Raw genomic sequence first — 25,556 nt, 5'->3', positions numbered from 1 at the left:
ACTGTCTTTGTTTCTCTGCTATCGAACAACACATCCAGATTGGAGAAACTGACATAACATTGTTATTACTGATAGCACTGAAGGCCAGAGCTGTGGAAATCATGTGCATGTTGTAATTTTGCTTCAAGTGTCCAGAGACTAAAGAATTAACAGGGTGTCCTCATGGTGAGTTATGCTGTAATCCCCAAAGAGTCTTTATCCTCTGTGACTTTGTTGACTCATCTTGAGAATTGTACAAGTGACATTGTTGAGAGCTTTTAGCACTGAGAGAAGAAAAGTTTGTCCTACATTTCAAGGATATATTTCAAGGAGTTTTGTTGATTTATTTTATGACTTTATAGGTCATTTATTTGCTAATTTACGCCTTTGCTTGTTCATTCTCCCTCGTGCTTTGGGTTTCCCTCAGTGTCTAGCCTATATACGGTTTAACATGTAGTGCATATGGAACACCAGATGCAAGTGATTCTGTGATTATGTTAATGGGTTTATCCTGTTTTCTGTTTTTTAGCACTACGACAGATGAAACGTTTATGTATATCTGTGTGCGTGCGTGCGCCTACTTTAGGGCTGTACAGGGCTGTGATGACAAGGATGATGCATCCTATCCCCATTAGTGTTAGCCCAGATCTGTCAGAGCCTTGTTGGGTTACTGCCTGGCAAAATCTCAACCCTGAGGAACAATTTGATGGGCCAAACACACACTCACATACACATACACATTTAGGAATGCGTTTTCCAAGATAAAACACACACACACACACACACACACACACACACACACACACACACACAGCAGTCTTTTGAAAATCTTATCAGAACACAGTGTCAGTCTCACATGAAGACACCGAGCGTTACTGCGGTTTGTTGTACGCTTTTTCTCATAGGTTAGTTTTGATCACAGTCACACACATACAACCGTCATTTTGGCTGTCCCTTGTCTTACCTCTGTCAGAAAACAATAGGCAGCTCAGCCAGCTGACAAGTGTTTATTTCTGCTTTTCCACCAAGTCTCCTGGTGCTGCTGTGACCCGAGCACACTTAAAGACTGTTAACCGAGATAAGTTATTATGCAGCACAGGAGTCTGCTCATTATAATAGTGTTTGCCACAGTGGAGATCAATGGGAGGGAGTTGCGTGAATTGAGGCTGATTAATGCTACTGGAAGCAAAACGTGTTCATCATTCAACTAATTTCACTGCATGCACAATTTTTTCCTTCAAATCAAATCATTTCCTAACGGCAACTGTCTTTCCTCTGAGAAATGATTTATCACCTCGTAGATCTTCTTTGATGTGCATCTTCTTTTCATTTTATCTCGCTCAGTAACAACACTTTATTTAGTTGTTTCAGTACCTGCTGGGCTGTCCTTGCAGCGCTCCCTCAGCTGTAGCTAAATTCAAGGCTGTCCTACATTTTCCTTGTGTTGTGAAGCTGCTGTCGAGTGGGAGCTTTGACAAGAGATAACAGCCCTCTGTTCTCTCTTTTATGGACTTTTAATGTAGCTTCTAATTAATATCTCTGTCATTAATTTACCATGACACATGGCCTCCCTCCACCCACCCAACCAGCCAGCCAGTTAGCTTCAAGCCCCCAAGCTCCGTTTAGTCTCCAAGCACCGAACTGCTGGGAGTGGAGCTTTAGATGGGAGTGTACAATCAGAAAACCCACATTTAGTTTTACTGCCTTTCAGCATGAACTTATTTAATTCCTTTTTTTCCCCTTCATGTCTATCTCGTTCATTCTGTCTTTTCCCTCCTGTCTGCTATCCTTCTTGGATCAGAGTTTGGTACATTTAGGGTAACATCAATAAATGCACTTTAGTTGGCTACAAAACTGCTGTTCTCATTTTCTCTGTGATGGGTGTTGATAAAGTGTCTCCCCATTACGCCCGCTCACATAGGTGGATTATCGTTGAGTCTGAGTTTCTGATGGGATAATGATGACGATGATGATGATGGTAGTTCAGTGATGGTTGCCCTTGGTTCTGTATAGTTTTCTACAGAGTCTGCAGAGAAAAAAGGCTCCAGTGTTAACCTAAGAATTAGCACATAAAGTAGTAAACTTTATGAAACTAAAGGCAAACTTGGACTGTTCATGTATCTTAGTCTCATATTCCAGCTTCACAGATGAAAAATGCATCATTTAATGTATAAAAAAACAAAAGCTCCTCTAACTTTCGTGATCCATCATTAACATGACTTCACTCCTGAGTCTATAACAGGAGCCAGAGGCATTGTTAGACATAAAGATCTACTGTGGCACAGGCTCCCCATTACTCAAATCACACATTTCTTTCTTGAATGTCTGCAGTGTGCTAACCTCACGTCAGTGTGCTGTATGAGCTTCCCCTGGGTGACCCGCTGTTTGTGACATTACACTACACCTGTCTGCTGGTAAAAGCAAAAATGTAGACAAATGAATCGAAATGTTTTTAGCTCTAAAAGTCACACCATGCATATGCAAATGTTTCTTGAACAGGACTAATTTCATTAAACTATCACATGATTGCATTCATGGTGTTTCAAATCTATATTACTTGATATTTTTTGTTTTATGAAATGGAAAAAAAAAACATTGTTAAAGAATAAACTGAAAAAAGAGTATTTGCTTTATTTAATTCTAATATAGAAAGCGGATGATGGTTTATATGCGTGACAGTGTAGAAGAAGCAGTGTCCTGTATTATTGAGTCGTGTGTAGTTTTGTACTACGGTTGGTGACACGGTTTTAAAGTAAGCCAACAGAATGGAGACAGTGATGGGTTTTCCCTGTGCAAGATGGTGGACAGCTTTTTTTCTTCTGTGTATTTTTAAACAACTGATGGATAAGACTTAAAAGATGGTGCATACTGGTCAGAGACCAGTAATAATTGATGAAGGCTTTTATAGAAAGCGCAAGAAGCCAGCTCGAGAAATCTGCGTCATGCCTCTTACCTATGTGCTTTCATCGCCGCTGCTTCTCCTCATCGCTGCTGCTTTTGTATATTTCTGAAGTTTTCTTACTTTTTCGATTGTTTCCTCCCATAAATGTCATGCCTCTCTGCTTGTCTCTAACCTCGTTTCTCTCTCTGTCTCTCCAGGTTCAGGAAAATGTCTTCGTGGAGTTTAACCACCAGCAACTGCTTGATTTGTACAACAAGGTTTGTTTCATTATGTTTCGTGTGTGTGTCCGTGCCACTTTCATGCCACATCATCTTCATGTTTTTGTGCCAAGTATCCATGTTGCATTTTGCACTCCTTCATACTTCGATCTTTTTAAATATCTCTTTCAGACTTCCTCTCCTTCTTTGTGTCATTCTTTTGTGCACACATTCGCTCCAAAAACTCATCATTTCCCCTCTTTCTTTCAGCTCGAAATCGTCCAAGGACAGCTGGATTCCCTGACATGATGCCTTTTGGACTTTGTACAGCCACACACACACAGACACACTCAAGCACACGAACTATATGTTAATGGTGTTTTTGCTGACAGCCATGCAGCTGTTAGAGGCCTAGCAATTAAATTTTGTGCTCTGATTTATTTGAGAAATATGTCAAGTTTGAAGAAATGAGTTCCCTTTTGAACTCCTTTTTGCACTCATTACTCAGAGCCTGGATTTTATAGCGGGAAATTACCCCAAATTCATCAGTATGAGTTGTACTTGAACAAGTTTGTTTAATAATGTTTTCTCCACCCTCTAGTAAATTAATGCTTGCTTTCCTTATACATTCCTTATAACAAGATGTAGATGATGAAAATGTGCCAACAGTCATTTAGCTTCAAGTTTCCTTTGTACTCTCAGAAAAAAAAAAAAAAAAGGAAATTAAATGTCAAAATGTCTTTTGAACTACAACAAATACATTGTGTAGCTTGAAGAATGAACTACTCTCCATGGCATTCTAATAAAATCTGAAGTGGAGGTGAAATCCATCCAAGCTGTTGTTATTTAGTGAAGGCTCATTATTTCTCATTAAGACCAACCTGGACTGCTGGTTCAACAGATGGGAGTTCTGGGAGGCACAGCAGACCTCCAGCGTGATTGTGTGTATGAGACTGTGTGCACAATTGTGTGTCTGTGAGAACATGGGTGTATGACTGTGTCCTTGTTTGTGCGTCTGCCCTTTTGTGTATGCTTGTATGTGCATAATTTCCTCGCGTCCACACTGAACTAAAGCTTGAGAAGTTCCCTAATTCCCAGGTGTTGTTTTCCCCTGGAGCTTTAGTGAACCCATTTACTTTATTAGATCTATCCAATAGCTCTTCTCTGCATTCTCTGGTGATTCGATCTGTTAGACTGGGGGGTTTTTTTGTCTGGCAAAATGAAGAATTTCATTTGTAAAGTGTAGAGTCAGTGGCGTGTATATGGTGTTAGTTCCTATTTGTGTATATGTTCAAACTTGTTTACCTATGTAGTGTTTGTCACATGGCTTTTGAAATTTTAAGTCCGTTAGGCACCAGAGAGGGAACAGTAGGTCAACATCTAGCAACCACCGGTAGGGAAAAATGTGTACTCCCTGACAGACTGGCAAGTGGTTGCTAGAGATTGAAGTTAGGGTGAGATTGATTGTAAAAGCCCCAGTGATGCAGGCCTGGAGACTATTCAGAGACCCCAATCACTGGCTGGGAGGGTGGCCTGTATATTCTTCAAATAATTGGAAAATGATTCCGGGCAGTCACAAGGTGGATTTGGTGGCAAAGGAGACCTCCTTGTAATAACTTTAATCACCAGCAGATTGCCATAGTCGCCCAAACTTCCATGGAAGGCACCAACTCGCCCACAAACACTTACTACTAACCGAGCAGTCACAAAACTGTGAAAACTGCAACACACTGTTTAGCATTGCCTTCTGCCCAGCTAGTAGTTGGCAAGTATTTGCAAACATCGTGACATCTTCTATACAAGCTATGGGCAGCTGCACCAGTCTGTTAATGACCAAAGCCATGACAAGGAAGCTTTGGGTGCTGTGGCCTCTTTGTGACCAATTTAATTCGGGGGCTGACAGCGACCACTCACCAACCAGTTGGGGAATATACATTTTTCCCTAGCAACCAGAGGTTGCCAGGACAACCAGCCCCTTGCCTTGTGTGACTGAGGCCTTAATTACAAGTTCAATTTATGAGCATACAAGAAACAGATTGTACCTTGTCATGATTCTTCTTTTGTTTACTAAGAGATGGCGTTTTAACTTCAAGAAAGCATTCATGCTTCTTGCTGGTGATATTGATGTGTTGCCCTCAGACATTGATCTCCAACATTTATTTAGTAAGGCTGCTTTCCAGCCATCTGTGACTTAGTTTCTCTGTCTGTGGCTCTCTGAAGACAAATTATTTGGGATTGTTTTTGGAGCAGGTTGTTATTGCAAATACATCAGAAGTCTTGTTAATGAGTCAGGATAACATCAGCCGGCGATTCGTGGTGTATTTCTGTGTTGGTGTTAGTAAGCTGTGGCTTTAGATCAGTAGAAACACTCAAAAATGAAAAACATCAGCTTTCTTTGCTGGATGCCTGGAATTTTCCTTTGCCAGAGGGTGAGGAGCTCAAAGGATCCAGTTAAGATGGCTTGGGGTTCGGATCAGGATGCTTCTTGGATATGTCATTTGAGACATCTCATGAGTCGTGTGCAAAACACACTAGAGTGATAATAAATGCCACCTGGCTGAGGAACCCCTCTGGTTCCTCCTGGCAGAAAGATGTTGGGGAGAAAGCTGCTTTTCTTAACCCCAAGCTGCTGCTCTAAAGCCAGATTAGTGGTGGAGAAATTGAGTCGTAAATATGACGTTAGGAGAAACTTCTCATGCCTGTCTTTGCTTTGGAAATGTTTAAAAAAAAAAATCTCAAACTATATTTGCATTTCAAAAAGTTCTCCTTCAGTCAGAAGGCAACTTTTCATGTGGTTCTACTGCTGATTATGTCCAACTTTAGCAGGTGGCAAGCTCTGTTAATAGGATAATCAGCAGGTAGACAGATGATAAAAACAAAAATACGCACTCAACCAAACAAAATTACTGCCACTTCCAGCTTTTAAAATGGAAAAACTTTACTATGGGAACCCTGCTTGCAGTAGGTCCAGTAATTGCCAATTAGTGTAGCAACTGTTAAACTATTTAAATATAGTGCAAAAAAAAGGAAAGATAAAACTGCTATTTCTTCCAAAGTAATATGCAAAGACGTATATATAAATAATCCACACCTTTCAAACAAGATCAAAACTAGACATGTTTACACACACTCCTTACACACGTCTGAATTGCGGCATTTTAGACCACATCCTAAACAATTTCTGTCCTCAGCTTTTTTTCCCTTTTTTTTAAAAACTCCACAATTGACAATTTTTGCCACCATGTGAAAACGCCTGCAGCCAGAGGGAGCGCCATGTTCCACAGCATGGAGAACAGATGGCAAGGCCGAGATGCAGAGATGGATGCCTGGAAAGAAAAAAAAAAAAAAGATGAGGAAAAAAGACACTCACACACTGAGACTCACACTGAGATCCAGCAAGATACAGCACACACAGTCCCAATGAGAGGAATAGGAGGAGTATGTGTCTATGCCTGTGTATTAATGTCTGGTGAGTTGGGTCTCTGCGTGTACTTGTCAAAGCAGTTTACTTGCTCTGGTGTGTGTTATGAGGCAAACTAAGTCAGGCTGGACACCACGCAGAGAGGAACACACTTTTTTTACGAAGCAGCTAGTCGGGGGATGCTGTACTTGTCTAGCTTTAATAAGTCTCAAATGGGCTTACCTCCATATGTGGCTGTGGTCCTGTAGGGCTGACAGCGCTGAGCCACAGATGACAGACACTGATAGTTCCCTTCTAGGATACAGAAAAGCCAACAAACAATTGAACTCAGTAGTGCGCCACTACCCACAACACTGACTCAATTTTCCTCTTTGTTTTTACTCAGTCATGCCTTCTACGTAAAGTAGAAAAAAACAGGTTTATGTGTTGCAGATAGGGAAGCTTTTTAAAAGTAAGTTGCAACAATGTTTACGCAAGCTGTTACACCAAGAAAAACCCAGACTGAGCAAATACAAAAAGAAGCAGTAACACAACCTACCCATACTCTTTAAAGTGCCTGGTCATTGCAAAAAAAAATCTCCCTGTGAAATTCATTCCAAGCTCATTGAAATGGTGGCTTGCAGGTTGTGCAGGGTTCGTCATTGGATGTCGCCAGTTTAGTTTGAGGCAAATTGTTACAAATGAGAAAACTCTACTCATGGTGCTTCCTAGTCAGTAGAACACGTCTGTATAAAATTGGATGCTTTCTCAATTTCAGACTCAGCAGTTGGCGAGCAGTCCTCACTGCACATTTACATGTGAAAAGTTGAAACTTTTGACATTGGAATGTGAAAGTGCCACATGAATGTACTTGATCTGGGCAAACTGAGGCAATTTCATTGAAGGGTACTGATTTAAAGCTGCTGTGACCAAAAGCTAATATCTAAAGATGTAAATGGAGTAAGGTCTTGCAAACCAAAAAGTAGAAATAAAGAAATGCAGAGCCAGAAATAACAAAGACTTGTAGGTACAGAATAACTGTTACATTAGAAACTAGCTTATACATGCACTGCATTCAAGATTAGGTGCTCTGCATTCAATAACTCATCCAATTACCTTTGGTAGCTTTTACTTTTTTAACTGACTTTTAACTAGGAAATCTACAGGCAGAAATTCAGAATAGGCTGTCATCATGTGTCTCTCCCCTCTGTTTTTGTAGCCCTTCCCATCAGATTAGCATATGCACACACTTTATAAGCTCTAAAAGGAAATCAGTGCAAACTTTTTGGTTCACCTTGTATTTGAAGCTCTAGTAACCAGATAAAATTTATTTGCTTAACTGCATCTTTTTTCATATGCAGACTTTTTCACTGTTCACTTGATCTAGCCTTGTGATTGGTCAGAGTCTTCTATCACAGGCAAGATCTTCTCAAATCTAAAAAGAGGACCAAGAGGAAGTACAAGAGTCCAGTTAACAGAAAAAATTAATTCATAGGAAAGGTTCTTATGGATTATTTGTCCAATTATGCCAAAAACATGTTGTCTAGCTCAATTTGTACATGAAGTAAAATAGATGTAACTTTTTTGGTTCAGCATAGATGTTTGCATTTGTCTGTATAATTATTATATTTTATAAAGGCGTTATGTCTAAACAGTGGACAATGAGCTTGTGTGTGTGTACAGTAAGTTCACATGTCTAATCCCCGTCTCTACAGCTACGCTTGTCTCGGGCCTGCTTGACAACTGCTACTTTCCAACAACAAAGGAGACAAGATCATGAGTGTCTTTTGTAAGAGATGAACAACGGCTGAGAGTCACAACAGTAGTATTAAGTTGCACAGATAGCACCAGTCTTTTATGACGAGCAACCCTTCACAATGGACACGCACGCCATGAGCAGCTAATAGAAAGTGAACAATGGCGGGGAGAGAGGTAGTCATAATAAATCTGTGTCGTGTCAAGAGCAGTTTGTTTTTGCATGTCATTGTCTCTTATGTGTGCTTGGTTGTTAAAACGTTTAAAATGTTCTTTCCAGTAGAAAGTGGAGTTATAAAAGGACCAGCTTGACCTACCTCTATACCTCCCACATTTCCAGAACTGTTTTTGCCATTCTGTGTCCTTGGCAGGTAGTCAAATATATTTTCAGTGGGTGTTGGACTCTGAGAGGGTTGCCCCCTGTCTGCCATCATTCTTGTGATTACCATAGACAGAATCTCAAGGAATATATATTTATTTTAGAGAGTGCAAACTCAGGTTCTTGTTTTTTGGTTGGTTTTATCAAAATGTGACCTTTAAGATGGACTGGAGCACTTTTCAGCTGAGTATGAAGTGACTGGAATTAGTGCCTGTAACTCTGAATCTGAGGCCACAGTTCTCTGATGAAAATGGCTGATTTGTCCCTGTTGATTTGGAAAGAGCTGTTGCCTCGAGAGAAGGAGTTTAAGTAGCTCCAGATCCTGATCGTCTTCTATAATGGGAAGGTAGCGTGTGAGATATGGATGTGTGGATTGATGGAGCATGTGTAAAGCAGACCGTTGTGGTGAAGAGACCGCTGAGTGGGACGCTGAAGTATTTCCAACCCAACTTCCAATCCTCAACTTAATAGGAGAGAGTGAGATTGTGGCTGGGTTCAGACTTGAAGCTAAGGTGAGGAGCACAGACGTCAGCAGAGAAGTCAGAATAGAGCTAATGTTCCTTCACGCTGATAGGAGACAGCTATGGTGGCATCCAGCTCCCCTTGAAGGGTTTCCTGCATATGCAGCTGGCAGGAGGCCCCGGGGCAAGCCTAGAAACTGAGTGATTATATATTCAAGGTAAAAGGAAAGTACACCCACTTATCAAAACATAATAAAAATAATCTGGTCCTTGTCAGGTTTTAAAATTAGTTAACCCTTTAAAGCCGGTCAGAGCGGACACGCTCCATTTTGCGTAACTATTTTTAAATCCCGGTAGCACTGCAACCACGTAAGCTAGCGCAATAAATTTTTTTGCATATGAAACCAGAGGAGTTGTACTTACATCTTATGCCATCAGCTTGTCCTAGGTCACAGTTTTCTTCCACATATAGCTTTGCAAAAACTGCATTAAAAAGCAGCAACAAAAATATAATATTCCAGAAACACGCTTTGCCGATCCGATCAGCTGTTCGTAACACTTCCTACTCCATCGTGAACTATCACATGACCGCATGACCTTACCGAAACCGGAAGTGACGTCATTTTGCGGAAATGTAGTTTTTAACCATCGTGGCCTTATGAGCCTATACTTGTGTTTAAAGTTATGTTTGACTTTATGACTTTTCTGTGTCGTTTCTGGGATGCTGAGGACTCATATTGCACTGCTGGAAATAGTTTATTTTGATGCATATGCTGTTATTTTGCAAATTTGCACTATAATATATTTTTTCGTTTTTCCTGCAGTATATGAAAATTGGTGTATCTCAAAAATAAAACTATGAAGACACTTAAAATAAATTTCCTTTGGTGGGAAACTAGTTTGTGCAACTTTTTTGTATTTACAGTTTTGAGGGATAAGCCTCTTAAATTTCTCTAACTAGAAATATATGTTAAAAAATCAAAAACGATTTTCAATTTTTTTTGTAGTTTATTGCACTTTTTTGCAATTTATGTAATTACTATGCACTTAATGCATACATATTATTAAAATTTGGGCTATAATGGTTGTATTGATGTATAGCAACTTGAAATGCTCCAAAAAATGGCTCCACAGCATGTAAAAATATACTATAAGCTCTGGCAGACTTGGTTCTATGGTAGGTCTTAAAGGGTTAAATATAACCTCTGATGAACAGCACCACATGGCATATTACACCGTGTCATTATTTATTTAACAAAACTAAGCCAAAAATGCAGAAGCAGTGTGTGGAAAACTAAGCAAGGGAATTAAGAGGGTAAGTAGCAGCCAGGTGCTCATTATTAAATGATCATCACCAAGTGTGGCCACCTTTATCAAAGCAGACATTTGGGCAGTTTGCTGGTCTGAAGCATTTAGGTGTGTGTTAACACAATGCCAAGGAGGAATTGTTGCTGCCCATCAATCTGGGAAAGGTTATAAGTCCATTTCCAAGCAATTTGAAATCTATCATTCTACAGCGAGAAAGATTGTTCGTAAGTGGAAAACGTTCAAGACAGTTGCCAACCTTCTCAGGAATGGATGTCCCAGCAAATTAACCTCAAGGTCAGACAGTGAAATGCTCAGAGAAACTGCAAAAAACTTAAGAGGGAGTCTACAAGCCTCTGTTCACGTGACAGGACAGTGCAATGAAAAAAGAGAGCAAACAAGCAAATCTACAATAGAATCAAAGTATTCCAGTTTTTGAGTCAAAGTCCAAACCTCAGCCTGATTGAAATGCTGTGGTGGGAGCTGTGCTTAAATAAATGCCCACAAACCAAAATGAACTGAAGCAAAGTTGTAAAGAAGTGTGAGCCAGTATTTTAAGACCTGATAAAGACTAGTTATTTGTTTTTATTATAGTACTGAGAGAGTGTACTTTGTCTTTACTGTGGCTGCATCTCTCAGCCGGCTCAGGAAAGCCAGTGTAAGATTGATGAATTAATGATTGATTGATGTATTTATTCACCTTTTAAAATGAGTTCTCATTTTACTGCAAATATTCAGACTGTGGTTTTAGTTTTAAAGTATTTTCTCAACTTATTCTCAGACACCCAAAAGCACAAAATCATCACAATTATGACTGTTTAACAGCTGATGTTCCACATTTATGGTAAAATACTGAACACATCAGAATGAAGTGCACTGTATGCATGACACTACAACCAAATATAACTCAATAAAACTCTTTATTTGGGGCATATTTGGTTAGTTAAAAGGTCATAAACAGTAATATGACAGGGTTAAAGAAGTTTCAGGTTTTATTAGCGCAAGATAAAGAAGTTCTATTCTCCTCCAACCATGAACAAGTGATGTCTTTCTCAAGCAATTTGATTGGCTGCCGTCAGGTTTACTGAACAGATGCACTGTGCAAGTGATTTTGTTACCGCTGAGGCACGAAAATATCCGAACACGTTTCTGAATTGATGTGTTTCTTGAGGCGTGTTAAGGCATGATGCTGCAAAATGTGAAACACCTGCAAAAACTGACAAGTAATATAATTTCTCCTAAGGCTATAACACACTGAGAGCATTTACAGGCAATGTACACAACTGTAGTATATAGGCAATTCCACCTACGAATGACAGGGAACAGCATTTCTCCTGATGCATCTTTAGAGTCTGAGTGATTCCTAAAACCCTTGCAGCTACTTATTTCCAGTGCACATTATCTATCACTTTGTCTATTAAGACATCATGAATGTCTAAAGCTGCAACCACTGTGCAAATACAATAACTCAGAGCCAGTAAAGAACATGAAGCAAAAACAACAGCTTATCAAATAAGGACAGCTCTTTAATAAGGTACGTTTATTTTGACTGTTTTGTTTATTTAAGAGATGACGAGCATTCGAGTGAAGAGGTTCTTTCCTGTCACAGGATCTGTGAGAACTGAATTATTAAAACTTTGAGTTACTTTTGGATTCACAGCTCAACTCCTTCTGGCTTCCAACAAGCTCTGAAATGGGCTGAGGGATATCTAATGTGAAATAAATTAGTAATAATGTAGATCGGGCTGCTTTCTTCGTGTAATCCGCAACCTTGAGACATGTCACCCTGCCCCCGTAGCCTTTTTGTAACATATCTGAGGCATTCTGGGGTTGATGCGATTTAAGGGCACGTTGTCAGCTCGAGCCATTAGAAAAGCTGTATCATGATCCCAGCTCAAATTGCGTGGATCAAGAAGTGCAGATATTTTTTTTAATCTACAGCAGAGTTGGAAACCAGTGGACACATTCAACTCTGAGACAAATATGAAAACAGTTAAACACCTGAACTTTACACTCACCTCTGAGGTTGGACTTCAATGATACATCCATGCGATAGTTTGAAAAGCAGGTCTGATAGTTCTTCATTAAACTCATTATTTCCTTTTAAACTTTGCACTTTCAGTTGCTTTTATTTGTTTTTTCACTCTTCACTTGTTAACAGTTGTTTTTATGCCACTTCCTCTCCCCTTTACTGCCTGTCACACACACTTTTTTTTTAAACTTACACACTGCTTCCACGGCTTAAGGTATACAGTTATACGCCGCGCAAAAGTGTCTTCACGCATTTAGGTTGTGCAACTTTTACCACCTTTTAACTTGGAAATTGCTGTACTGGGACCAGTCTGTGTCAGCTATGCAGCCTTTTTTAGAAGGTTGCTGTCAAGCACTGTTTTGCTTGATTTCCACTTAAGAGTCAGTAACAGTTACAGCTGAGAAATTTACAACAAGGCCAAAAAAACTGTTTTGCATTCAGAGGTGTGACAAACTGATTTCCATTTAAGTGTTTGTCACACTTAAATGTTTCAGATGATCAAATGCACTTAAACATTAGACACAGATGACACAAGTAAGCACAAAATATAGTTTCTAAATAAAAGTGAAAAAGTAAAGTCACTTTACCTCCACACCTGAACAGAAAACTGAATACAGTCAGGGTTTAATGTGGCAGATGGGTCTTGTAGTGCAATATGGGAGGAAACAAATAAAATAGAAAAATGTCACATTAATTCATATTTTTGAGTGAAAGTAGATATTCTTTGTGTACAGGCTCTATCGTGGCTGATTTCCAACATCTAGACAGTGCAAAGGTGCAAAGTGCGTGAATCTAACCACCAACATCAGCTTAAATTCAAACTGATGTTTACTACGCTTGATGTAACACTGACGCTGAACACCACAGCCTCTCTGCGCCAGTCCAACATAGTCTATTATTATGAATTCCCCACAGCACTGCAAACTAAACACTGTAGCCTGCACTAAACTGCAAACTATTTTTATGCACCTTTGAATAAACCAAAGTTATTGTGTTACCTCAATTTGTTTCGCAGGATGTTTCCCATCATGTGCACATCCAATATCAGATTTATTTTCAAAAAATAGAATGAATGAGGACATTACGTGTAAGCTTTAAATTTCCAGTTTATCAAATGTCACTGGGCAGCGCTTGCCTTTAAAAAAAGAATAATCTTTCTTTCTCACATCTTTTATCACACTGTCTTTTTTCTCCCTGGTAAATAAAGCAGCCGTACCTTTAGCTAGCAGGCACATTGTGTGTCACGCTGAACAGACGCAGTTTGTGTGTTTGCTGATATTTGTTGAGCTGTTAGAAGATTGCATTTGAAATAAACTGCCACAAAACATTACTACTCTCTTTATGCCGGCTCCTCTTCTGTAGAAGGACAGCAGCCCTTGTTCCAATCCACTTTAACCTCTGAGTATAGTGCTAGAAATGATGCATAAATAGCTTTTTATTTTCCTTTTTATCTCTTTTGCTGTGATAAGCCCCAGTGATAGATCACTATGACAGCTACAGTAATGTGAAAAAGAAAGTGTACCTTTGCTGCTTCCATAGGAATTAAGACGGTAAGTAGCAGCCAGGTGCTGATAATCAAATTGATTGATTATCAGTAAGAGCGACCACCTGCATAAAAGCAGAAGTTTGGGCCAGTAGCAAGTCTGTCATTCGTTTCGTGTGTGCGTGCCCCAGGAGTGTAGTTCCTATTGCAAATTCACCCATGCACTGATCACAAAAACTGCAAAAACTACATCTCAGACTCTTCAGGGCTCAGGTAGCATGTTTAAAACATGACCAAAGTGGAGATGTTTGGTCACAGTGACACGTTTGGCTCATACTCACCATGAAACACAGTGAGGCGGGATCATGATTTAGGAATGATTTGTAGCAATAGGACCTGGGCACCATGACTGTAGTCAAACGTGAGGCTGACAGCTAAAGTTTGGGCTGAACTGGGATATGCATCTGCAACAAGAGAAAAGAATCAAGGTGTTGCAATGGCTCCATAAGAAAATGTTCTCAAACATTAATGAACTGAAGCAACGTTATAAAGTAGAGCGAGCCAAAATTCCTCCACAATAATGTGACAGGCAGATAAAGTCAAAAAGAAGAGTAAATTTGCTATTGCTGTTACAAACTGCTGAATCATGGCAGGTACTTGATTTGCTTTTTGGTCTAACTGGTCATATTTTCCAAGGCTGCAGTCATAATCTAACCTATAGTCTGAGAGCTGGTCAGTGACTTTCTTTGGTTTTGTTTCTAAATGCAATGGTGCAAACTTGTGCCGGTGCTGCTAGAGCTGAGAGTGCAGTTACTCCAGCTGTACTGTACAACAAGAGGCAATCTACTGTACATAATAGCCTACTGTATCATACAGCTGAGCTTTCTTGTAAGGGCTAGAAGAAATGCAAACGTTTTTGCAAGCTAAGGTATCAATGTTTTACCTTTGTGACCCTTCAGGGGTTCTGTCCTGTTACATGGTTTATAGTTCTGGACTTGTAGCTGGTTTAATTTGGGAATTTGGGAATGTTTTAGGAGAATGCACTACTTTTCTCATGGTCTCACGGTGATAAATGGTCATATATCATTCCTCTGGCTGTTTCGAGCAGAATCGCCACATCAGATATTCAGTGGTGCTCTACGTTTGTTTTCTTTCCAAATTGGCCGTTCAACCTTAAGCCCCAATAATCCACCTGTGGTCAGTCCTCACACAAACAAATGTTTTGCAAATTATGATTTTCCCTTCTATTCTAAAACTCTCTTCTTTCCAATTATGTATGTATTATGTATTTCTTCTTTTTTCCACTCTGTTATTATCCTTGTAGAATTAACATCTTGCTGCAGGGCACAGACAGGAAAAGTTATAGCAGCGGTATCTTCCTTGCATGTTTATATGAAAGTTGCTGACTTGAATGGAGTTTCATCTTGTTTTTTAAAAATGAACTGGGGCACTCAGCTTCTCACAGGTTCTGTCTTCTCGTATCCCATCGTCTTGATTTTTACAACATTCTCTCGTGACTTTCCAAACTCTGTCTGCTCTACACATATAAGCTCCTCTCTAGCTTCAGAACCAAGTATTCCTCCTCTAGACAGGGGATGTTAAAACTCCTTCTCCAGCTTTCCCTTTTCAAACTCAACTTTCTTAACTTATGTCTGCAAAAATGTGGACATTGAACTGCTCCAATATATAAATTTTTAATTTCTTTTTTTTTTTAAGTTAGACATGGCAAAGCATGATAAATAACTGTCAATAAAATTAAAGATAATAAACTGATGCTCCTTTAACCTTTGCAACATGCTGAAACAGTTCAATATGCTAACTGTGTTGTTGTTTTTCCACAGTGGGATGCATGAAAGGTCTGTTTTAGCCCATTAACTACAAATCATGTACTTTATCTTGCTGCCAGGCATCTTCGAACACAAGTTCACTGATTTGTTTTCTACCTTGCAGGGAGTCATTTGTTTCATTCATGATAGTAAAATGTGAAAACTATCTCGTAGATGCTGGAAGTTGGCATGACATCTATCACAGTTGGCAATGAGTCACCTTTATTTTCTTGCCAAAGCTGCATTTACGCTTGTGGTAATGCAAATGTAAGCAGGGACTTCTCTGACAACTGTTTCATGGGATTGTTTCTGAGGAAGATCACAGTTTGAGAAGCAGCAATCAGGAGGTTGTGCTTTAATTAGTACAAGTTTCAAGAATTCAGGAGACTAAAACGAGCAAGGAAGGACCTCAAAAATTAAGTGGATTTGAGACAAACTCAAAACTCAGAGCTTCCATGAATTTAACAGAAAGTGGGGATTTTTTAAAACAGTGGTACTTTAATTACCATGTAATAATAATATGAACACAGTTTTCAGTGTAGCTGTCTGTAAAAAGTGGGTGCATATACCAAGAGGTCACCAACTGGTTCATGAAATCCAGCTCAGTGACTTGAGTTAGCTAAGGGAACATCTAGCAGACAGCTAGCTATTAAAGCTAATTTCAGGACTTTCTATGTAGTCCTGTGAAAAACTTTACCTTAATCATTCAGTAACTCCAAGAACCACCTTTCGCAGCAATAACTGAAACTTTAGTACTCAGATAGGTGGCCTTACATTAGACACTGGAATACTACCAATGCTACCATGTTCTTTTGAGAGAAAGAAAAGGCTTTTTTCTGCTAACCCAGATTGCTATTGGCACCTATCTGTCGTTAAAAGTGTAAATGCTCTCAGCTATTTACCTAAATACAGTTGAAGCAAGAATGTGATTCCAAACTGTGTCCCGTAAGAATAGCCGAGCAAAATTAGATATCAATCATTTTTGGTGCTAGGCTGGCAATGGTTTTTTTCCTTATAGGTATTTTGACAGTATGGGGAATAACTCTCTTTTTGAACTGCAGTTTTCTTCTTTTGGTACGCCCTGCTTCCACTTGCCTCCTATCTACTAGAGTTTCATAGCACCAGATATTGTTACATGCATCTCTTTTGTCATATCTGAAAGGAAGCAATACAGCAGTCAAACCCAGGGGAGGGGGCATCATGCTCTGGGGATGTTTTTTTGGTGACAAGGACTGGGAGAGTGGTTAGGACAGAGGGGAAAGATGGATGCAGAAAAAAAATGTTAAGCCAGATTGTCCAGGAGCTGAAACTAGAGAAAAGGTTTTCATTTTTCCAACTAAAGAACAACCAGAAACATACAGCCAAGAAAGCTCAGGATGGGCTTCAGGAAAACTTAGTGAATGTCCAAGTGTGCCACAGCCAGAATTCAAGCCTGACCCCAATACAGCATCTTGGAAAGAAAAAAAAAATGACGGTGCATAGATACCCCACCCCCCACTCCATGATTAGTGTAAGATTAGTGTAAAACCAAAATGCAGAAAACTTGCAGAAAGGGTCTGAAATCTTTACACATGCAGTGTTGCTACGACACTAAAGCCTGCTGAGCTTCCTGCATAGTACTTAAACTTGTCAAAGTTTCATCACTAAAAAGCATAGCACAGGAAACACCACAAAGGCCGCTCCATTGAAAGGTCATAGCTCTGCTTCTGTCCTGCTGTCCACATTGTTCAAAGCAGATACATCATTATTTCTTTTAAAACTAACTTCCTGTCCTCCTTTCCATCCTCACTTTTTTTTCCAGTCTTTGCTCTTCCAAACCCTTCTAGCTATGACCATGATGTCTTTCTCAAACTCTCATCTTTCTCTGTCTCTCTCTGTTTCTGCCTCCATGCTCTGCCTAGCTGGCTGCACAGTTGGCAAATTGAATAGGCATGTTCATTCAGCTAGTGCCTCTCTGCTGGTCCACTGCCCTAGGTGGCAATGCTGGGCACCCAGCCTCGTCTGGCTGAGTATAGTCTGGTTTCCATTATAGAGCCAATCGGGTGCTGCCAGGCTATACTCATGATTCACATCGTTTGCTTTTCCCTCATTCCCCAACATTATTTCAGTGAGTCATCTTTTCATCTTGCTGCCAGCCATGATGCTTAGCCAGATGGGCAGATTTTCCAATAAACAAGTTGCGGTTTTGATCTTGCGATATGATATTATGGAGACGACCTTGGCGCAGGCAAAGTTCACCTGGCATAAATGAAAGAAGTTTGCTACTGTGGCATAAGAATATTTTTATGCAGTTTTCTGTGTGTTTTGATGAATTATATATGCCATTGAAGCAGGTTTGTCTCACATATGGTGCTCTGCATCTCTCAGTGAAACAGAAACCTTGATACTGCATGTCCCTTTGACTTTATAGGACATTCATATTCAGTTTCAGCTTCTGTCAATGCACTCGGGTGCTGTATTTACCTAGGTTTTATGATATTACTATTTTTAATCAGATTTTTATTCAAATAACCTTTTGTATCCTATCAACATGTGCAGAGAAGCAGCTTTTCATGTTTCACTCATGAAAGCTTATTTTAGCTACTTAACTCTGGTAGTTGTCTAACAACCAGACGACTGCAAAACAGGACAAGGCAGGGCAAGTCTTTAGTGGGCAAGTAGGGATTAGTATACAGGTGGGGAATCAATATCAGGGAAACAAATACGACAAGGGAAAAACACTGGAGACACACAATAAGGAAGGGAATGTAAATCACAATGGTGGGAAAAGCAGGAAGTCGGGTTCACGGACCAGAAAAAGGAGCTGATTGACAAAACAAAACAGAAATAAGCGTTAGGGCAAAACAAGAAACAGAAGGCTGCTCTGAGCAAGTGCTCGCAGAGTGATTAAAAACGCAGTCCTACTAAAGGGTTTTATCTATTACAGGTGATGATCCGTGTAGAGAAGATGAAAGAAAAGCCAAGGTTTTTTAGCTGTTTTGCCCCTAACAACGGTAATGAGTAAGAAAAATGTAACAGAATCAGGGAAGGATTTTAGGATAAAGATATCAGACTCTAGAACACAGTTGCTTCTCTTTAGTCCTGCACATCAAATGGGCAGCCGAACTTGGCATACAAGTATATTGTAGACCTTGAAGAGTCTTTTCTACATCACATTTTATGTCTTTATGATATCAAAATCAGAATCAGAATATGTACAACCACTTACCAAATTGGGCTAAAATGACCAATTACTTATAACACCCATCATTTTAATTTCATGACAATAAACACTGTTTCATTTATGTCCACAAATAAAAACTGTGCACAATGAATCCAGGACTGATTAACTAACTTAGACTTAGATGCTCTTGTCTCTGTCTTTTTTTCTTCTAACAAAACCTCAAGCTCCACAAAATAATGCCATTAGCTATTGTTGTGTTAATGCAGATATTGCTAAAATCTTGTTTGTTTGTTTTTTTGTCAGTCTGGACCACTTTAGTCAAAAGTAGGTATTTATTCTCATCTACAGTAATTTGTTTAGTAAATACTCCATTCTGGGAACTCCCAGCCCTCCCTTACTGGTATGTGAAGGGAGGAGATCAGCTACCACAGCAGAACAGACATGACATTGATTAAATCAGACACAATGTGAAGAGGAAGAGCTGGAATTGGAGGTGGCTTGCAAAGCTGCTTGCAGAATCAGCACCAACTGCAGTCAGGCTAAGGGAACTTAAATAAGAGATGCCAGATTAGATTTGTTAAAATAATGAACAGAAGGGCATGAACTAAAACGTACTGTCCCCTGCTCATGTACCAAATTTGAAGGATTAGTTCGGTGGCCTATCTAATCCAACACTATGCTCAATTACCACAAATGCTAGCAGGCTAGGTTAAATTGAATCATCCAAACAGTTTCACTGTGTATATGTCTGTGTAGGTTTTCAGTCATCCAGTTGATGGTAGTCTAAAGAGCTTAGAAAGAATGCGACTGGACTGGACTTCTTGAAGTTTCTCAAAGACACCTCTCATCCAAGAAGCTTCTTCAGTTCAAAACTGCGCTGTGTATGGTAGACAGTTGGTGTCATAAACCACAGCCACTGTTCAAAAATGGTTGTCCACAGTGGATTTGCATGGCCTCTTTTGTGCCTCTTTTAAACAATCTGTGACCTTTGTCCTTTAGATGCAGATGTACGGCAGAGTCTTGTTCTGTCGAGGAGGCTCGTCTATGTTGTGCCATGCATTTATGGGGTGGCTATTTGGTTTCTCCTATGCGGAGGTCTGAGCACTCCTCGCTGCAATGCACAACATTACTTAGCTAAGGAATCTGTAGTTCTGACCAGGATATGTCCTTCAACGGATTCATTAAACAAATATGTAGGATTGCCTTCTTGTGCCTCCTACTGCAGTCTAAAATTAGAAACATCCTGTCTCGAAGTGATGCTGAAAAACTAAGAACAGCATGAGCCTTCAGCTATTAGGCCCTTCTGCTGTGGAACCTGCCTCCAGTTTGGTTTTGGAAGACACACACTCTCTACTCACAAGATCAGACTTCAAACTTTCCTTTTTGATAAAGCTAAGAGATGGTTCACGATCAGGTACGCTTCTGGTGGGAGGGGCATTCCCACTGGACTGAGCATTTCTCCTTCACTCACCTCCTTTCGTTCTTAATGTGTTTATACACCACTATTGCGTTTAGAGGTTTAAACCAGCATTAGTAATTATTTAACTCTATAATGTCTCTTTTGCCCTGTCTGCCTATACTTTCTTCACTTTCCCCTCACCTCCAACCAGTCATGACAGATGGCTGGCCCTTCTTGACCCTTGTCCTTGTTGGTTCTTCCTGTCAAAATAGAGTTTTTCCTTCCCACTGTCACTAAGTACTAAGTGACTAAGTAAGGGCTCTAGCCTACTAAATAAATAAAACATGTCAAGCCAACTATTGTCTTGAATTGTTGTTATATAAATAAACGGAATGAAAATGAAGTGAAAATTTTAATATTTTGCTTGACGGCGAAATAAGTCTAAGAGGCCACCATAATTACCACCACCTCCCTGTGGACATTGGTTTGGTTCTGGACAAAAAGCGGCGATGTCTGCTGAAGACGTCTCCAGAGTCTAACTGGCACTGCCAAGACACGACAGCACTGTCAACACGCACTATACTCTCCCTGCCTCCCTGGCGATTTTTTCATGGTCTACTTTTACCCCACTTGCCCTTCCTCCTCTCACACTTGTTAGGCTCCCTTCTCACAAAACTCACGTCTTGCCTTGTCTTGCCCTCTCTGTCAATATGTGTGACATCACTTCTGTTGTTTGTTCTTTCTGTCTTGTTCTTTCTTTCACTGTCTTGATTCTCTTTGTTCTCAGTGCGTAGCTTCAGCAGATAATGTGGTGGTTGTATCTTGGGTCATTGTTTACAGCTGTGATTCTGGGTCTAATGACAGACAACAGTCAATGGCTGTCACTGCTGTTTAGGGTCATGTTTTGTTACAGGGTGACGAGTGTTGGCAGTATCGGGCTGTCGAGTTCTTTCATTTTTATTGCACGATTTCTTTCCCTCTTGACTGCTGTTGGCTCTGACTTTATTGCCAGTGCTTTCTTGAAATCTAAAAACACATGTTTTAATGTAAAACTTTATATCCTCTTTTCTCATGTGTTTGTAGTCTAGTGTATATCCTGACTTTTATTTTTGTTTTCATTGGATTTTGCTGTGGATGTTTTTTGTTGTTGTTTTCATTGCTCTGGGAAGTGAAGCATGGCACCGCCCTGCCCTGTGATGTCCTAGGCAAGGTGGTACGGGGTGTGCATCTGCAGGGTTTCTGCGGCAGCGGTGTGTTACGTAAACAGTCTCAACACAGCTGGTGCAGCATGCCTCTACACATGGCAGGTTCACAGCCAGGGGAGCTCACCATCCTCCTCTCTTCCTGCCTTTCGTCTTTCTCTGTCTTATATGTCTGTCAATGTCCTTTCCTCTCTGTGTTTCTTCCTGTCTTCTGCACCTGCTGACCTTGCCTCTATTGGTCTGACACGCTGTCTTTCTCTGTGTCTGTCTGTCTGCATCTCTGTAGTTTTCGTATGTCCAGCACAGTTAAAGCATAATTGGCAAATAATTACTTTATTCACCAATAAAATCTTGAATCCTGTGTCCCACATTCATAAACCAGACATGATTTTTGCTGGTTATGCTCTTCTGGAATGGAAGGGTTACATTTTTGTTCCATATACAAGCTGTGGGAAGATAGTTGTACACACATTGTAGGCGTGTAGATATGGACAAGATGGCCCGCTGAAGTTCAAACCGATCATCAGAATGGGGAAGAAAGGTGATTTATGTGACTTTGAACATGATATGTTTGTTGGTGTCAGGGTGGCTGGTCTGAGCATTTCGGAAACTGCTGATCTACTGGGATTTTTCCCACACAACCATCTCTGGGGTCTACAGAGAATGGTTTAAAAAAAAGAAAATATCCACTAAGGGGCAGTTCACTGGGAAAAAACGCTTTATTGGTGCCAAAGGTCAGAAGAGAATGGCCAGGCTCCAAGCTGAGAGGAAAGCAACAGTAAGAGTATCAAATAAACCCTCGTTACAACAAACAGCATGTCGAACCTTGAAGCAGATGGGCTTAGGCAGCAGAAGACCTCATGCGGTGCCACTCCTGTCAGCTAAGAACTGGAAACTGAGGCCACAGCTCTCACTGGCTCCCCAAAATTGGGCAACAAAAAATGTAAAAAACATTGCCTGGTCTGTTGAGTATTGATTTCTGCTGCAATGATCAAAATTTGGCAAGAAACAGCATGAAAGCATGGATCCATCCAGTCTTGCATTAATGGTTCAGGCTGCCGGTGGTGTAATTGTGTGGGGGATATTTTCTTGGCACACTTTGAGCCCCTCAGTATCAATTTAGAATCTGCGGCTACTTTGATGCTATCATGTCAATATGGACCAAAATCTAAGAGGAATGTTTCCAACACCTTGTTGAATCTTTGCCATGAAGCAGTTTGAAGACAAAAGTGGGGCCAACACCATACCAGCAAGCTGCACCTAACAAAGTGATTGGTAGAAGTTTTATTTGAACTCAGAACATGATCTAGTTCTTGGTGCCAAAAGCTAATCAACCTAACCAAACATCAAGTGAAAAAGAGGGTAAACAGAGGATGACAGCCAAAACTTGCTATTATTGGTATTATAAGATTGCTGCTGGGATTTAAAGTCAAGTCTATTAAATGAATGACTTCTGGCTCTGACTCAAAATCTTGCCTCAATATGCAGACTTTATTGTTCTTTGGATTCGGAAGTATTACAATTTCTTTGAAAAAACACGAATAAATAAATACAATTTCCTGACTATTCTGCAGACTGAAATAGGCTTTGTTGTGTTGCCCATGTGTCTTTAAAAACCCCCATCAAAGCAGAGAATTACAGTGATGTGTGCACATCTTAAAAAAAAGCTTTAACATTTGTAAAAAAAAAAAAAAAAAAGTGTATGAATGAATTGCACAAGTTGCTGTTTTAAATACTACATGTGTAGTTAGCAGTTTAATACACTGCAGGCCTCTATACTGACTTCCTTTCTTGGTTTTTCGGCGCTTTTTCTTTGGACACCGAAAAGAAAGAAATAAGAAATAAACTTACGTGTTTCTGCAGCTTGTTCATTTTGAGATTTATCAATATTGGAATGACTCTCACGCATCTACTCTTTAGTTACCCTTTGTGCGTATTTATAATTTATTTCATTTCTAATATTTAGCTACTGCACATATGAAGCGAGAACTAGAGAATTGCTACCCAAATTGTCTCCCATGAAGGGCATCTGTAATTTAATATCCAATGATCCAAGCCAGCCAGAACAACCTTCAGCGTTCTGGCGAATTTTCCCAGATACATCCACAAAGTGGCGTTTTTATTTTTATTGATGCCACTTTAGAGCAATCAGACCAGTGATGCTATTTTCTTGCATTGAATGAGTAAAATGGAGGGATGGAGTTAGAGAGTGGGAAGATGTGAGAGGAGGAGGAGAAGGAGGAGGAATATGAAAACAGGGAAAGTAGGACAGAGGGATGACTGACTGTTACATCCTTCTGGGTATTTTGCAGCTGTAGCTGGTCTTGCATTTGGACCTGATGGGGAAGTTCTGCTCCCTAGTTCAGTGAACATGGTGTGTTACAAACCAATCCAGCCAATTCCACACAGAGTTTCCTGAAGTTATGGATAGGAAATTAAATTTTCAGTCAAGTGATTGCTTCTCTTCCAGTAGAACCTGCTAAGTTTGATTAGATGTTGTCACGATGAATCTTTTACTTTACTGTTAACTCATAAATTATGAGGAATGAAATATTTCAGGACTTGAATAAACCAACAAAATCACAATGAATAAAAGGAATCAAGACAGAATATCTGGTGGTTACACTTTAAAACCTGGCAACACAAGGAAAAAAGTACAAATCATACATACATATGATGCCTTTTCTAAGATATACCGTTCTAAGAGTTGATAAGGAACAAACTAAATAAAAACATACATAAACAACTAAAGATAAATAGCTCTGTTTACAGCTTGTATTGAACATTCTACACATAGAAAGAAGGGTATATTTTTCACTTAATTGATTGGAAGCAGAATAGCAATGATTTTGATTATCGATTGCCTCTGTAAGTTCCTGCATTGAGGAAACAAAGCAAAATATGTTTGGCTTCAAGGCTCTCGGGTATTTTACATTCCCCTGCTGTTTATGAATATAATTGAATACCTTTGGGTTTGGAGCTGGAGGGATTGTACTGAGAGAAATGAGGGTGTATTTTGGATTCCAACATGGGGGCATTAGTGAAAGAAAAAGAAAAGCCTAGAAATAATCTTTAATAAATATCTCTCATTTGGACAACTTCTGAATCACAAGCAATCACAACTGGACAGTAAATTAGGTGGTCTAATGGACTCATTTTTCCACAATACTGTGCCAAAAAACTCAAGCACTCCTAATTTTTGTATATTTTGCAAGAAAAATCAGAAGCAGGTTCAGCACTTTATTGAAACGTGCGAACATACAAGAAATATTTCATATAAGGCAAAAACAAGGTTTGTACGTTTCTAATGAGCTTGAAAGTTGATATTTAGCATGACCACCTTTGTTCTTTAACGCAACCTGAACCCTCTTATGCAAGCTTTCTCGATATTTCTTTAAGTAGTCTTCAGGGATAGTTCTCCGGGCTTCACGATTGATCCTTTTTTGATTGAGCTTTAGCGAACAGCACATGGAATGAAGGGCCAGATGCAACTCTCAGGTCCTGTGTCAGGTCTTTGCTGAATTTTTCCTATTTCTTAAGAACAATACTTTTAGATACTGTTGATCTTTTGTCCTCCACTTATCCAGTCCCCTACTATTTTTTAAGGACCGGACTGAAAATGAATGTGAATGATGAATGAATGAAGAAGTGGTTTGGAGAACTATTGCTTAAGACCACTTTAAAAAATTACAATTAAGTCTGGTCTGGCTCCTTGGAAACAAAATAAATATAATTGAGGGTTGGGTCAAGACTTTTGCAGTGTACTGCCCCCCAAAAAACAAAAATAGAGGTTTTGAGACGCAATTTTAAAAATGCACTTACATTGATGATAGGATACAAATATTTGAGAGAGAGAGTTGAGCTTGTTAACTGAGAGAGCAGAAAGCTATGTACAGGTATTGAAGTCAACCTATTTCAGATATGAGATGACATATTTGTGTTTATTGTGGGTTTTTTTTTTTCTAGCAGTGATATTAAATGAAGCACAGGCAAGGACAAAGGCAGAGTGGATCCAGGGACAACCATGTTAGTATTGTGTAAACCACAGTAATGCAAACTGACTTTCTTTTATT

At 39.7% G+C, this 25,556-nt stretch overlaps 1 protein-coding gene across 1 annotated transcript in view; it reads left to right on the top strand.

The window, feature by feature from the left end:
- The window catches only part of commd10 (COMM domain containing 10), a 66,197-nt gene extending 62,284 nt beyond the window's left edge, over positions 1 to 3,913 (top strand). The window contains exons 6-7 of the mRNA XM_085294885.1: positions 3,079 to 3,138; positions 3,349 to 3,913. Of these exons, the coding sequence (XP_085151011.1) occupies positions 3,079 to 3,138; positions 3,349 to 3,387 (99 nt within the window). The 3' untranslated portion in view covers positions 3,388 to 3,913. The remainder of the gene's footprint in view (positions 1 to 3,078; positions 3,139 to 3,348) is intronic.
- The last annotated feature ends 21,643 nt before the right edge of the window (positions 3,914 to 25,556 follow it).

Source organism: Mchenga conophoros, linkage group LG12 (genome assembly GCF_057382185.1).
Source record: "Mchenga conophoros isolate Kocher_MC1m ecotype Shallow Benthic linkage group LG12, M_conophoros_male_GT1.1, whole genome shotgun sequence".
NCBI lineage: Eukaryota > Metazoa > Chordata > Actinopteri > Cichliformes > Cichlidae > Mchenga > Mchenga conophoros.
The sequence above is the reverse complement of the archived record's forward strand: the minus strand, read 5'-3'. Positions and strand labels throughout refer to the sequence as shown.